We start from the raw sequence: 15125 nt of genomic DNA, 5'->3' as shown, positions 1-15125 counted from the left end.
GTTAGCCTATGAAAGAGAAAAAATTTTGACCTAACATTCATGAATAGTAGTAGGAATTTTATAGAAACATTTATTTTTACAATTTGTGGCTAAAATAGTAAACAGTAAATATTCATTTAAATTACTAGAATTCAATACTTGATAAATAAATTTAGAATGTAAAAATTGTGGATTGTAAATAGATTTCTGTTGTCATTAAATTTTAAAAACTTTACCATAAGATATGATTTGAGACAGAATTTTATGTTCTGTTTGAAGTTGAGTATTAAGTCCATTTCATTTATATTAATTAGTAATACTCTACTGCGTTAGTTTGTAATTATTTCAAGTAATGAATATTCTGTTACTTTTCTGACCTAACATAATTAGTTGTAACTTGGTCTTTAATAGAACTAGAGTTTTTTTTAAGATTTTTTTTAAGATTTTATTTTTTTAATTTTTAGAGAGAGGGGACAGGAGGGAGAAAGAGAGGGAGAAAAACATCAATGTGTGGTTGCCTCTCACATGGCCCCCACTGGGGACCTGGCTCACAACCCAGGCATGTGCCCTGACTGGGAATTGAACCCATGACCCTTTGATTTGCAGCCTGTGCTCAATCCACTGAGCTACACCAGCCAGGGCTAGAATTGTTGATATGCTTACATAATTACAAAGTATATCCTAGACAGTGCTTTTGCATGGTAAAATGTGTCTGCATCAAGCATTACATAGAAACAATGTTCTGGTTGGGTTTTTTAAGTGGATGAGTTAAAGCATATAATAGTTATTTTTTTTTTTTCGTTTTTTTTTATGTGACAGTTTTTATGTACTTAGTTTCTAAAGGCTTTCCAACTTAACCATTATTTTTTAAAGAGGGGTTTGAAAATTTTAAAAAGACCTAAATGTAAGTAGGATGATGATAATTAATGACTTTGGAATGCTACCAACCTAGCCATGTGGCACACACTGTGTCAGTTCAGTAGGTCATTCTTAGGTTTTTGCTTACTGCCTAGATGCTTTTTTCCCTGAGCATTTGACACTTCAGAGCATAAACATAAATATTTGGAAAGCTCTTTTCATATGATGGTATGTCATAAATATGGAAACACATTTGAGAAAAAGATTTCCCCCACCTCAATTGTCTTTATTAATGATTGAGTAAAAGATGGCCACTAATAGGTCTGAATGTTGTTTGTGAGAACAGGGGTCTAGATATTGGGTTTCATATATTTGACTGCTTTATCGAAGCTAATTTGTTCATAGGTTTTCTGTTTTACCTGCTTGAGCATTAATGAGGCATGGAGCACAGCAGTATTGTAGTCTCACAGCTGTCATCATAGTGTCTGTGCTTTCCATCTTCTCCCCTGATGATGTAGCTTGACTAAAACCTTTTCTACTTTTTATATGAATATTAATCATATTATTTAACAGTGCTAGTGTAGAAAAATAAATTTGCTCTGATTTTTTTTCTTTTGCAGAAGCATGTTGATCAATAGATTCTGATATTTATCAGCTGTGAACTGTAGCTATACCTAGTTACGATGACATTTTTCTTTTTATATTTGTGTATGTGTTTCTTTGTCAGTGATCTGAAGATAAAGGTTGGAGATAGGCACATCAATGCTCACAAGTTTGTCCTGGCAGCCCGCAGTGACAGCTGGAGTCTGGCCAATTTGTCTTCCACCAAGGAGCTGGACCTGTCAGGTGAGCCTCTGACCAGTTGGGGACTCAAACCCGCCAGCACAGGAAGTCATGGCAGAAGGTTAAGTAAGGTGTGTCATTTTGAAGTATTTGTGGTTTAATGAAAGTAGAATATTTTTCTTATCACTCAGTGGTGGTGAACTAGTAAATAATTAATGAATCATTAGGCTTACTACCTGGCTAATAAGTAGTAAATATTTGAGTGTCTATAGTATTTTTTCTTTTAATCCTCACCTGAGGATATATTTATTGATTTTGGAGGGTAGGGGGAGGGGGGGTGGAGAGAGAGAGAGAGAGAAACATTGGTTGGTTGTCTTCTATACATGTCCTGATTGGGGATGGAACCCACAGCCTTTTGGTGTATGTGACATTGCTCCAACCATCTGAGCCACCCAGGCAGTGCTGCAGTACTTTTATAACTATAAAATTTAAGTCTGTTCAGAAACTTTTTATATAATAGTATGCTATAATTATGGGAGCATGTGTAGAAAAAAGACTCTCATTTCAAAAAAAGTCCTGCTGTTCAGTTGCTTAAAATGTAATCATAGCTGCCAGAGTACCTTTTCTGGTCTGTAAGAACTGAATTCAGAAGTAATAGTTACTCCAAAAAATAACAATATTCTTTATTTAAAGTCAAAGGATGTGCTTCATTCTTCAGGATTTGAATAGGTGCACTGAGCTGTTTGAAGTTGTAATTTAATTGTTTTATTCCACTTTATGTTGTGTAGAATTTGGGTAAATATGGTAGTAAATAGATCTTAAAGTATTTTCAAAAGTTGACTTTAAAAATGCATTTTTAGATAATATTTTACTGCTTTTTTATTGTTTTAAATATTTTATTTATTTATTTTTAGAGAGGGGAAGAGAGGTCGAAAGAGAGGGAGAGAAATAGCAATGTGTGGTTGCTTCTTACATGGCCCCCATGGGGGACCTGGCCCGCAACCCAGGCATGTGCCTTGACTGGGAATCGAACTAGTGACCCTTTGGTTTGCAGCCTGGGCTCAGTCCACTGAGCTACACTAGCCAGGGCTTGCTGTTTTTTTAAAAAAGCAAATTTTAACCCTAGCCATTGCAGCTGAGTTGGTTGGAACGTTGTCCCATATATCAGAAGGCTGCAGGTTCAATTCCCAGTCAGGGCACATACCTGGGTTGTGGGTTCAGTTTCCATTTGGGGCATGTATGAGAAGGCAGCTAATCAATGTTTCTCTCACATCAGTCTTTTTCTCTCTCTTTCTCCCTTCCTCTCTCTCTGTAAAATCAGTAAACATGTCCTTGGATGACGATTAAATAAAATTAATTAAAATTTAAAAAGCAAATTTTAAGTTATATTCTGCTATTAATAGTCATGAGAATTTCAACATATGGTAAGAAGAATACCTAGGCATTAAATCATGAGTTACTTGCAGAAATAATTGGCTCTGTGGAAATTCTGCTGAATTGTATCAGTTCACAATTCAGAAGGTACTGTTTTCCAATGTACAGTATTACAAACACTGAGATAATTATAATATAGTCCTTGCCATACAGAGTTCATAATGTTAGAGGAAATGGGCTAATAATAGTAAATCATTTCAGCCCTGGCTGGTGTGGCTCAGTGGATTGAGCGCTGGCCTGCAAACCAAAGGGTCACTGGTTCAGTTCCCAGTCAGGGCACATGCCTGAGTTGTGGGCCAGGTCCCCAGTAGGAGGAATGTGAGAGGCAACCACACATTGATGTTTCTCTCCTCTTTCTCCCTCCCAAATCATTTCAGGCTGGGAGTATGTATATGATAATATAATTGCCTTATATCTAATGTACAGAAGACTCAAACTTGGGCTGTTTAGGAAGGTGTCAGAGGTAACTTAACACCTGAGCAGTGTTGCAGAGGTTAAGTAGGCACTTATCTCAATGATTTAGGGAGGCAGATGCCTAATGAGTCTCTATGGTGACTGAACTCACTGTGTGATCATTTCTAGGGTTTAACCTGAAGTCCCCAAGTCAGAGTTATAAACATACAAATATATATACATGCATGCCCATGCGCATATGCATTCATGTCTATAACTGAAACATGTGCTTGGGAAGTAGTGTTTACTGAAATGGCACCAGTGCACATGATTAGAATATCTGAGCAGAGCTTTTCCATTTTAAAAGTCTTTTGAAGCCATATGTCTTTGACTTCCTATTACAACTATGGATAACGTTGAAACTCATCAGATCACAAGGTGTTCTTCACAAAATGCATGATAGAATCTTGATTACATGAACAGATAGTTTGCAAAGATTAGAAGAGATAAATAAGAAAATATCCAGCTTTGTTAGAAAAAAGTTTAGAGTAAGTTAGCATCTTCTGATACATACATGATCAGAAATTGATGACCCAAGTAGTTGAGGGGTTTATGAAATTGGTACTCTTACACATTGCCAGTCACATTATAAGTGGGTATGACAGTTTTAGAAAGTGGTCAGGGTATAAAATAATCTTATTTTTTTAACCTCATCATTTAACCTCTGTTGGATGGATTCTGTCAAAAGGTAATTCAGATAGCATGGTATCACGTGTAATTGTGAAGTACTGAGTGTGACCAGAATGAATGAGAGTGGGAAAAATGAAATACACCAGCTGCCCCCCAGAACAAATAAGATTGCGTAAGAACACACACAAAAATACACGGACATATAAACGGTCCAATTTAAATATTAGATTAAAAATTTCAGTTTTACTTTTTAGTGCAGCATAACATGTAAGAGCAACTTCAATTCAGTGACTGTCTGACTAGAAGGTTGCATTACTATGAATCAGATTTTCTAGAGTTTAGGAAAGTATGTTAATGACTTTCAATGTGCCTGAACTCTTCTCCTGTTGTAAGTAATAAGCATGGTTTGATCCCTGCTGTAAGGTTTGCTTTCAGGAATGCTGCTCTGCAGAGGAAAGTTTTTTGTGGCTTTGGTAGATCAGGCACCTACTAATATAGCTAATAGTAGAACTATGGCATCTTTACTTTCCTTTATACAATTTATCTTTGAAGTATATCTGGGGGAGGGTTCCAAGGAGCTGGTAGCATGTGTGACCCTATTTATGTTTAATTGAGTTTTGCCCAGCAGTCCTGCTGAATTGCCCGGGCGGGTGTAGGTGTGGCTGCCTAAATCTAGGGTTGCAGCGGGTGAAGCTGCCCAGGATCCTGTGTGTTATGTGACACCTGGAAGCACTAACTGCATGGCTGGCCAGCAGTTTCAGGGAGATTGGAAATAGGTTCCTGTAAACAAGTGTATAAATAGTGTAAAAGCTGTTTTAAATGGTTGGACTTTTCCCACACTAACGAGGTTAATTTAATAATTTTATGAATTTGTTAGTGTTTTGTTTCTCAAAATTATTTCATTCATATCACAAATGTTGAGTGGCAGGCACTTTTCAAGATGCTAGGGATACAGCAGTAAACAAAATTACAATCCTATTGCATGGAACTTTTGTATTCTTTGATTGACTTTCTAAGCTCCACATTGATACTTCTCAACATTCCAAACAAGCACAATTTTAATTCTATTAATTATTAAGGAATTTTAGCATATGTTGATAAAGATACAATGGGCATTGTTTAAAACATACTTGGATTTATGAAAAATTTCTTAAATCATGCCTTGTCCAAAACTGTAAAACATTTTATGCCTGATACAATATACTGACAAAGGAACAAGCGCTTCTGTAGGATTCTTGCCAGAAATGTATAACGTCAATCTGATTAAGAGAAAGTATCAGACAAGCTCAAATTGAGGAACAGTTCTCTGTCTAGTGTTACTCAAATACTTTAATTTTAAGGTCATGAAAGATAAGATTTAGGAACTGTTACAGATTGGAGGACACTAAGGAGCCGTGATAACTAAATGCAACACGGAATCTTCACTTGGATTCTGTACCTTAAAAACGGACATTACTGGGAAAACTGGCAAAATTTATGAGGGTCTGTAATTTGTTAATAGTACTATATGATCCTAATTACCTGATTGTGATAATTTTACTATGGTTATAAGATGTTAATATTAGGGGAAAATGGGTAAAGGGTATATGGGAACTCTACAACTTTTCTGTAAGTCTGAAATTGTTTCAAAATGTAAAGAAAAATGTATACATTTATTTCTTACTGATTATTTTAAGTATGAAAATGTAAGTTTGTAAAGATACTGATTGTTTATCTGGAAAGAGAAAGAATAATAGCTATCAGCTCAACACAGTGTAACAAATGTTAAGGCCAGGAGAGCCCTATATTTCTTTATAAAGTAAAAGAGCTTGCTTCAGGCAAAATGATTTGTTTATAGCCTCTCTATAGCTCTTAAGCAATAGCAGCTAACACTGTGAGAGGTTCCAGTACATTGGAATGGCTGTTTTGAAGCTAGAGTTTCTTGCATGCTTTCTCCAGCAAAGATCTTATGGTTCCCTGGCATAAGATTTTATGGTGAGTCATTCAGTTTCCAGGAATGTGTCCTTGTGTTCATGCCTGGTAACAGAAAGCATTCTCCTTCCCCCGTCCACGTCTGGGTAGGAAAGCTGTGCACTAAAGCAGCACCTGGGAGGTTACATTGTAAGAGCCAGGTTCCTGGCTCTATGCTGAGGCACGGTAAGGTGCCACTGCAAACTCACAGGGGATCTGCATGATATTTTCAGTTTTTAAGAGAAACAGCAATAGTCTACATCTGTTGGATACTGTGAGATAGTTTTTCAGAGAAGGCATTGTGACTTTTTTCCTTTCTCTGTCTTGGATTCCTCGCTTTGTGAAAGGTTAGCAGCTGTGACATAAGGACACTCAAACCAGCCTGTGGCCTGTCGCTAGCGGCTGATCCCCCTCCAGATATTGTCTCAGGGCTTCAAAAATCTCTTTCATCTAAGGTTGTATCCCCTTACTCAATCCCACTGTTGCTTTTGTGTTTTTCTCCCTCATCTTTGATTATGCTCAGTCTGTCTGAGTGTTGATTTAAAATACAGCTTCCACCCCACTATTTGAAAGTAGAGATTTCCTATGGAACCTTTAGTAAGCTGAAGTGGCATAGGGTGAAAAAAGAATTACTGTTAATTTCTATGGAAATTTTTTTTAGCATTCCTAGACCCCAAAAATAACCTACTACATTATACCAATTAACACATAAAATCTATTAACACTAATAAAAAAAGAGCTGCAGTGGGTGTGCACTGCCTCTACCACAGCTTGGTGCAAACCATGCTGTTTTCACCTTTAGCCTTTTTTTTTTTTCAATTTGTGAAAACTGGTACTACTATAGGGCTTTCTAAAATCAAACTGGCATAACATGGACTGTCAAAAAGCAAAAGTAATCTTTTAATAATAGCAAATTTTTTGTATAGCATTTATTATGTGGTGGTAGTGTTCTGAGTGTTCTACATGCATTAACTCATTGATCTTTTTTAAGTTTTTATTTTTTAATGTATTTTATTGATTATGCTATAACAGTTGTCCCATTTTTCCCCCTTCACTCCCCTCCACCTTGCACACCCTCACCCTCCCACATTCCCCCCTTTAGTTCATGTCCATGTGTCATAAGTTCCTTAGCTTCTACATTTCCCATACTCTTCTTACCCTCCCCCTGTCTATTTTCTACCTACCATCTATGCTACTTATTCTCTGTACCTTTTCCCCCTCTCTCCCCCTCCCACTCCCCTGTTGCTAACCCTCCATGTGATCTCCATTTCTATGGTTCTGTTCCTGTTCTAGTTGTTTGCTTAGTTTGTTTTTGTTTTAGGTGTGATTGTTAATAATTGTGAGTTTGCTGTCATTTTACTGTACATATTTTTTATCTTCTTTTTCTTAGGTAAATCCCTTTAACATTTCATATAATAAGGGTGTGGTGATGATGAACTCCTTTAACTTGACCTTATCTGAGAAGCACTTTTTCTGCCCTTCCATTCTAAATGATAACTTTGCTGGGTAGAGCAATCTTGGATGTAGGTCCTTGCCTTTCATGACTTGGAATACTTCTTTCCAGCCCCTTCTTGCCTGCAAGGTCTCTTTTGAGAAATCAGCTGACAGTCTAATGAGAACTTCTTTGTAGGTAACTGCCTCCTTATCTCTTACTGCTTCTAGGATCCTCTCCTTCATTTTAATCTTGGGTAATGTAATTACGATGTGCCTTGGTGTATTTCTCCTTGGGTCCAACTTCTTTGGGACTCTGAGGTTCCTGGACTTCCTAGAAGTCTATTTCTTTTACCAGATTAGGGAGGTTCTCCTTGATGATATGTTCAAATAATTTTTCCACTTGTTGATTTTCCTCTTCTCCTTCTGGTACCCCTGTAATTTGGATGTTGGAATGTTTAAAGATGTCCTGGAGGTTCCTAAGTCCCTCTTCATTGTTTTGAAAAAAATTTTTTTACATTTTATTTATTTATTTCAGAGAGAGAGGGAGGGAGGGAGAAAGAGGAGAAATATCAATGTGTGATTGCCTCTTGCATGCCCCTACTGGGGGCATGCCCCTACTGCATGCCCCTACTGGCCCGCAACCCAGGCATGTGCCCTACCTGGGAAATGAACCAGAGACCCTTTGGTTCACAGGCTAGCGCTCAATCCACTGAGCCATAACAGCCAGGGCTGAAATCTTGTTTCTTCATTCTTTTCTGGTTGGATGTTTCTTTCTTCCTTCTGGTCCACTCCATTGATTTGAGTCCCAGTTTCCTTCCCATCACTGTTGGTTCCCTGTACATTTTCCTTCATTTCACTTAGCGTAGCCTTCATTTTTTCATATAATTTGCGATCAAATTCAACCAAATCTATGAGGATCCTGATCACCAGTGCTTTGAACTGTGCATCTGCTAGGGTGGCTATCTCTTCATCGCTTAGTGGTATTTTTTCTGGAGCTTTGATCTGTTCTTTCGTTTGGAAGATTTTTTCTTTTTTTGTCTTGATGCCCCTGTTATGTATGAGGGGTGGAGCCTTAGGTGTTCACCAGGGCAGAGCAGCCCAGTTGCTGGCTTGTGATCCTGTGTGTGGGGCAGGGGTCCGAGAGGGAACAATGGCACTTGCTCTGCTCTCTGCTGGATTTCAGTCACTTCACCCGCTTCCCCCAAGCAAACTGGGCCCTTCTGCTGATTCCCATGTGGGTGGGCTTGTGTATGTTCTAGGACCCTGAGGGTCTCTCCAACAAACTGTCCTGTGAGGCTAGGAGTCTCTCCTGGCACCTCAACCCCCACAGGTGTTTTCAATCAGAGGTTTGAGGCTTTATTTCCCTGAGCTGGGACCTTGGGTTGTGAGGTCTGTCTCGCTCTCCAGTTTCTCCTGGTTTACCTGTGTGCAAATGTGGGACTGCCTAGTCTTCCAGCTGCCTTGTGCGCTGCACTGTGCTCCACAATCCGCTACCTTGCTGGGTCCTCCCACTGCTGCCTTGCATGCCCGGGATCTGCCAGCCATCCTGCTGCGAGCCCTCTCTGTCCCGGCTCCCTGACTCTGCCCCTCCTACCGGTCTGGATAAATATGTCTACTTTAACGCCTTGGTTGTCGGACTTTCATACAGTTCAATTTTCTGTCAGTTCTGGTTTTTTTTTTTTCCCCCCTAAATTGTTGTTGTCCTTGTTTTGGTTGTGCGAGGAGGCACAGTGTGTCTACCTACACTTCCATCTTGGCCAGAAGTCCAACTCGTTCTTGAGAGTAGCACTTTGAGGTAAGTACTATCGTTCATTCCCATTTTATAGTTGAGGAAACTGTGAAGCACAGTAGTATTAAATAACTCACCCAAGGTCACAGTATTAAGTGTCCCACCTGGGCTTTGAACTCAGTCTGTTTGGCTGCAGTATTCATGCCATTAACAATGCTGTGCTGCCTCTCGCATCTGGTTCCTTTTATGCTCAACTTCATTGAGGTATAAAAGAAGTGAAATAAATTGCCTACGTTACAAGTGCACAGTTTATCTCCTTAAACATTTCCTCATATCTCTTTTTAATCTGTCCTTTTTACCATCCATATCCACAAGTAACCACTGATTTGCTTTCACTCATTGTAGGTTAGTTTGCACTTTCTACACTTATAAAAATAGGATTATTTTTTGTCTGCTTCATTTACTCTGCATAAAGATTTTGAAATTCATCCAAAATGTCAGTGTGTTGTTGTGGTTTTAGTTGTTTGTCCCTTATTATTACTGACTAGTAGTCCACATATTAATATACCAGTTTGTTTTTTCATTTACCTATTGGTGGACATTTATATTTTTCTTAGTTTTTGGCCATTACAAATAGAATTACTATGCTCGATTGTGCATATGTCTTTGTGTAGGCTTGTGTTTTCATTTCTCCTGAGTAAATATTTAAGAGTGACTACTTAATCTTAAGAAACCATGAAACTTTCCCAAAATGGATGAACCATCTTACACACCCATCAGCAGTGTGTGTCAGAATTCAGTGGCGCCACGTCTTCACTGACACTTGGCATGGTCAGCTTGTTTTTTCGCTCATTGTTTTAGCCATTCTAATGGATGTGGACTGCATTGTGGTCTTATTTTACATTCTTTTGGTGACAAATACTGTTGAATATCGTTTAATGTGTTATTGATTATTTGTGAAGTGTCTGTTCACATCTTTTGCCGTATTAAAATTGGGTTGTTATTTTAATTTTGAATTTTTGAGTTCTGTATATCACCTTGATAGAAGTTGTTTATCTGAAAGCAAGCATTCTTGCCTTGTTCCTGGTCCCAGGGAAACAATGAGATCTTTAATCACTATATATAGATATTAGCTGTAGGTTTTTCATAGATGTGCTTTATCAGTTTGAGTATTCCTACTTTTTTGGAACATATGAATTAGTTTTGAATTTTGTCAAAAACTTTGTTTTGTGTATATTGAAATGATTGTATCAGTTTTTTCTTTATACTATTAATATAGTGAATTAAATTAATAATTTAAATATTCAATTAAACTTGTACTCCTGGGGAAGACCCTATGTAGTCATTATATTATCCTTTCTATATGTGTTGTTGGATCCTATTTGCTCATACTTTATTAAAGATTTTTACATCGGTAATCATGAGGGATACTGATGTGTAATATTTTTTGTAATGTCTTTGTCAAGTTTTGCTGTTAGGGTTATATAAGCCTCATAAAATGAGTTCAGCCATGATCCCTCATTCTCCGTTTCCTGAAAAAGCTTTGTAAGATTGGCGTATTTGTTTTCCTTCTTGAATGTTTGATAGAATTCATTGCTGAAATCATCTGAGTCTGGAGTTTTCATTTGGGGAAGGTTTATCCATTTCCATTTGGGGTAAGTTTCTTCAGTAGGTATAGAGATGTTCAAAACTTTTTCTTGTGTCCATTTCACTAATTATTGAATTTGCCCATATAAAGTTTGTATTTTTTTCTTGTTATCTTTTTAATGTCTATAGTAGCAACTTCTTTTTTATTTCTGGTATTGGTGTTTCATGCTCTCTCTTTTTCCTGATCAATCTGGTTAGAAGTTTATCAGTTTTATTGATCTTTTCAAAGAATCAACTTTTGGCTTTGTTAATGTTCTCTTTTCTCTTTTCTATATTATTGACTTTTGCCTTCTCTTTTATTTACTTTGGATGTATTTTATTCTTTTTTCTGATTTCTTAAAATGAAACCTTAGATAATTAAGGTAGTCTTTTCTAAGTTTCCTCTAAGCACTGATCTAGCTGTGTTCTGCAGATTTTGATATGTTGTGTTTTCATTGTCATTTAGTTCACAGGCTATATTTTAATTTTCCTTGGGGTTTCTTCTTTGACCCATGAATTATTTAGAAGTGTGTTGCTTAATTTCCATATATTTGGGATTTTTCTAGATATTTTATTGTTACTGATTTCTAATTTAATCCTGTTATTGTCGGAGAACACATTTTATATGATTTTGATGCTTTTAAATTTATTAAAACGTTCTTATGGCTCAGTGATTTATCTTGGTGAATACATACATGTACACTTGAAGGTATATTTTGAAGTTGTTGGATGTAGTGTTCTTCATTTTTAAAAAGATTTTATTTACTTATTTTTAGAGAGAGGAGAAAAGAGAGAGAGGTTGAGAAACATTGATATGTTGCCTCTTGCACACTCCCACCTGGGGACCTGGCCTGCAACCCAGGCATGAGCCCTGACTGGGAATTGAACCAGCGACCTTCCAGTTTGCAGTCTGTCACTCAGTCCACTGAGCCACACCATCCAGGGTGGATGTAGTGTTCTTTACATGTCATTTAGATCAAGGTGTTTGATAATATTGTTCAGACTTCGTGTATATTATTTTCTTTTTATATGTAGTTCTGTCAGTTTCTTAAAGGTGGTTGTTAACATCTATAATTTCAGGATTGTCAAGTTCTCCATTTAATTCTGTCAGTTTCTGCTTCATTTTTTTAGGCCTATGTTCTTAACAGATACACATTTATAGTTATTACAACTTCTTGATGAATTATGACTTTTATCATTTTGAAATGATAATTTTTATATTTGGTAATACTTTGTCTTGAAGTCTCTTTTACCTGATATTAAACAGTCACTCTGGCTTTCTTATGGGTACTATTTGCATGATGTATCTTTTTCTATTTGTGTACTTTGAACCTATGACTTTATACTTGAGATGCATTTCTGGTAGCCAGCATTTAGTGAGGTCTTGCTTTTTTTTATCTTTTCTTTTTAGTTTTATAGACCATTAATAATATGATAATTTTTTAAGGCTACCATTTTATTTGTTTTCTGTTTGTCCTCTTTTTTTTTTAATGTTCTCATTTTATTGCCTTTGGTTGATTTTAATATTTAGGTTTGTCTGTTGCCTTCTTTCGGTTAATGTAAATATTTATATTTATCTATTAACTTTTTGACTATGTGTCTCTTTGCATTATTGTTTAGCGGGTAGTCTAGGGCAAAGCTCCTTAACCTCAGCACTGTTGCTATTTTGGGCTAGATATTTCTTTGTTGTGGGAGATGCCCTGTGCATTGTGGAGTATTTAGCAAAGCCCTGGCACTTGATGCCAATGGCACTCCCCCGGTTTTAACAACCAGAAATATTTCCAGGCATTGACAGATGCCTCCCCTTTGCCTCCCCTTGGGAGGCAAAATCGGCTCTGGTTGAGAACCAGTCCTCTCTATGTCTAATATATTTATAGTCTAATGTCTGTTTTACTATGTCATGTGAAACATTAAAAGTTTGCAACTATATAGGTCCCTTTAACATCTTTGTCACTGACTGTTATGTCATAGTTGTCAGATGTATTACATGTATGTATATTGAAAATCCTACTAATGTTACCAATTTTGCTCTTACCAGTCATACCTACCTTAGCAAGCCTAAGAGAATAATAAGTCATTTATATTTACTCAGATATTTCCATTTTGGTTGTTCTTCCAAGATCCAGATTTCCTTCTGGTATCATTTCCCTCAAACCTGAAGGACTTCCTTTAGCATTTCCTATTGGCCAAATCGGCTAGTGACAAATTGTCTTCCTTCATCTGAGGATGTCTGTATTTTGCCTTCATTTCTAAAGGATATTTTCTCTGTAAACCTGAGTTGACCATTCTTTTTTTAGCACTTTGAAGATGTTCTACTGTGTTCTGACCTCTGTAGTTCCTGATAAGAAATCTGCAGTCATTGGAATCTGTATGTGACAGTCGTTTTTCTCTAGTCTCTTTCGAAAGTTCTTTTAAATTTTAATTTTGGTGACATACATATGACACTGAACTTAACCAGTTTAAATATTTTTAAATGTTAAAAATAAGTGTTCAGTTCAGTAGTGTTACCCATATTCACATTGTTGTGCAGCCAAGCTCCAGAACTTTTTCCTTTCACAGAGTTGAAGCTGCACACCCTTTAAACGGCAACTCTCTGTTTCCTTTCTGTTCCTAGCCCCTGGCAGCTAATACTCCACTTTCTGTTTCTATGAACTTGAGGACTTTAATTACCTCATAGAAGTGGAATCATACAGTATTTATCTTTTTGTGACTGGTTTATTTTACTTAACATAATGTGGTTAAGGTTCATCCATGTTGTAGAGTGTGTCAGAATCTTTTTAAGGCTGAATAACATTCCATTGCGTGTATATACCATAATTTGTTTATGTGTACACCCACTGATGGGCATTTACATTGCTTCCACATCTTAGCTATTGTGAATAATGCTGCTATGAATATGGGTGTGCAAATATCTTTTCAAGATCCTGCTTTTGGTTTTGGGGGGTATATCCAGAAGTGGAATTGCTGGGTTATATAATTATTGTATTTAAAATTTTTTAAGGAACCGCCATACTGTTTTTTGTAGGGACTGCACCATTTTACATTTCTACTAACAGTGCACAGGGTTTCGGTTTCTCCACATCATCACCAATATTTACTATTTTCTGGTGGGATTTTTTTGTTTGTTTGTTTGTTTTTTGACAATGGTTAATTTGGTGGATGTGAGGCTAGACTTGCTCTTTATGTTTAGTTTGCAGCAGTTTTATGATGACGTGTCTAGATACAATTTTGTTCTTGTTTGGAGGTCCCAGATCTTGAATCTAAAAACACATGCCTGTCACCAAACTTGGAAAGTTCTTGACCATAATTTCTTCAGATATTTTTCTTCCTCAATCTCTTTCTTCTTCTGAGACTCCAGTGAACACATGCTCTAAACCTTCTGTTACTGTCCCACAAATCTCCTTGCGGCCCTTTTTTTCTCCCAGTCTTTTTTCTCTCTGTTCTTTAGATAGGATAATTCCTATCGATCTATTCTCAAGTTTAGACTTTTCCCACTGCCAGTTTCATTCTGCTTTTGAGTCCATCGTGTGAGTTTTTATAACATATATTGTAATTTTCATTTCTATAATTTCTGTCTGTACTTTTTTTAGTTTATATGCCATATATTTCTATCTTTTAATTTCAAGTGTGTTTTCTTTACTTTCTGGAGCACCATTACACGTTCAAGTCTTTGAGAATCCTACATCTGGATCATCTTGGGGTTAGACTGTGTTACTTGTCTTTTCCTTTGAGAAATGGTCATGTTTTTCTGATTATCCTTTTTTATATTAAATGATTTTAGATTATATCCTGGACATTGTGATTATGTTATGTAGACTCTGGGTCCTGGATAATCCTCTGAAAACTGCTGGCTGTCTTTAGGTTCAGACTGCAAATTCTGTTTCACCCCTATGGGTAGTGGTTCAAATATCACTTCAGTTCTTAAAGCTGGGTTTGGGACTCTTCCATGCACGGGTAGCTAGATGTGCACCAGAGTCCTCTATAGGTTCACAGATGGAATGAGACCTCCTTCTCTGGCTCCTCCTCCTGTTTCATATGGCCAGAAAGATGGAGTTTTAGGCATCCCCATTGTAACAGCCACAGAGAAGAAAAATCTGGAAACTCATCCACTTTGATAGCTTCTTTAAATTTTGCCTGCCCATGCAATTGAGCTGTTTTCGTTTACTTTTAGAATCCTCAGGTTGGTGTTTTCTTATACTCTGTCTAGAGTTTTTAGCTGTACACAGTTAAAATAGGATGGGTTGTTACA

General features: G+C 37.0%; 1 protein-coding gene across 2 annotated transcripts in view; it reads left to right on the top strand.

Moving 5' to 3' along the window:
- ANKFY1 (ankyrin repeat and FYVE domain containing 1) overlaps positions 1 to 15125 on the top strand; it is an 88246-nt gene that overhangs the window by 28474 nt on the left and 44647 nt on the right. For both annotated transcript variants that reach the window (XM_045824058.1, XM_045824057.1), the window contains exon 3: positions 1565 to 1683. In XM_045824058.1, the coding sequence (XP_045680014.1) occupies positions 1565 to 1683 (119 nt within the window). The remainder of the gene's footprint in view (positions 1 to 1564; positions 1684 to 15125) is intronic.

The sequence above is a fragment of the Phyllostomus hastatus genome, unplaced genomic scaffold (assembly GCF_019186645.2).
Source record: "Phyllostomus hastatus isolate PE091 unplaced genomic scaffold, TTU_PhHast_1.1 phas_scaffold_55, whole genome shotgun sequence".
NCBI lineage: Eukaryota > Metazoa > Chordata > Mammalia > Chiroptera > Phyllostomidae > Phyllostomus > Phyllostomus hastatus.
The sequence above is the reverse complement of the archived record's forward strand: the minus strand, read 5'-3'. Positions and strand labels throughout refer to the sequence as shown.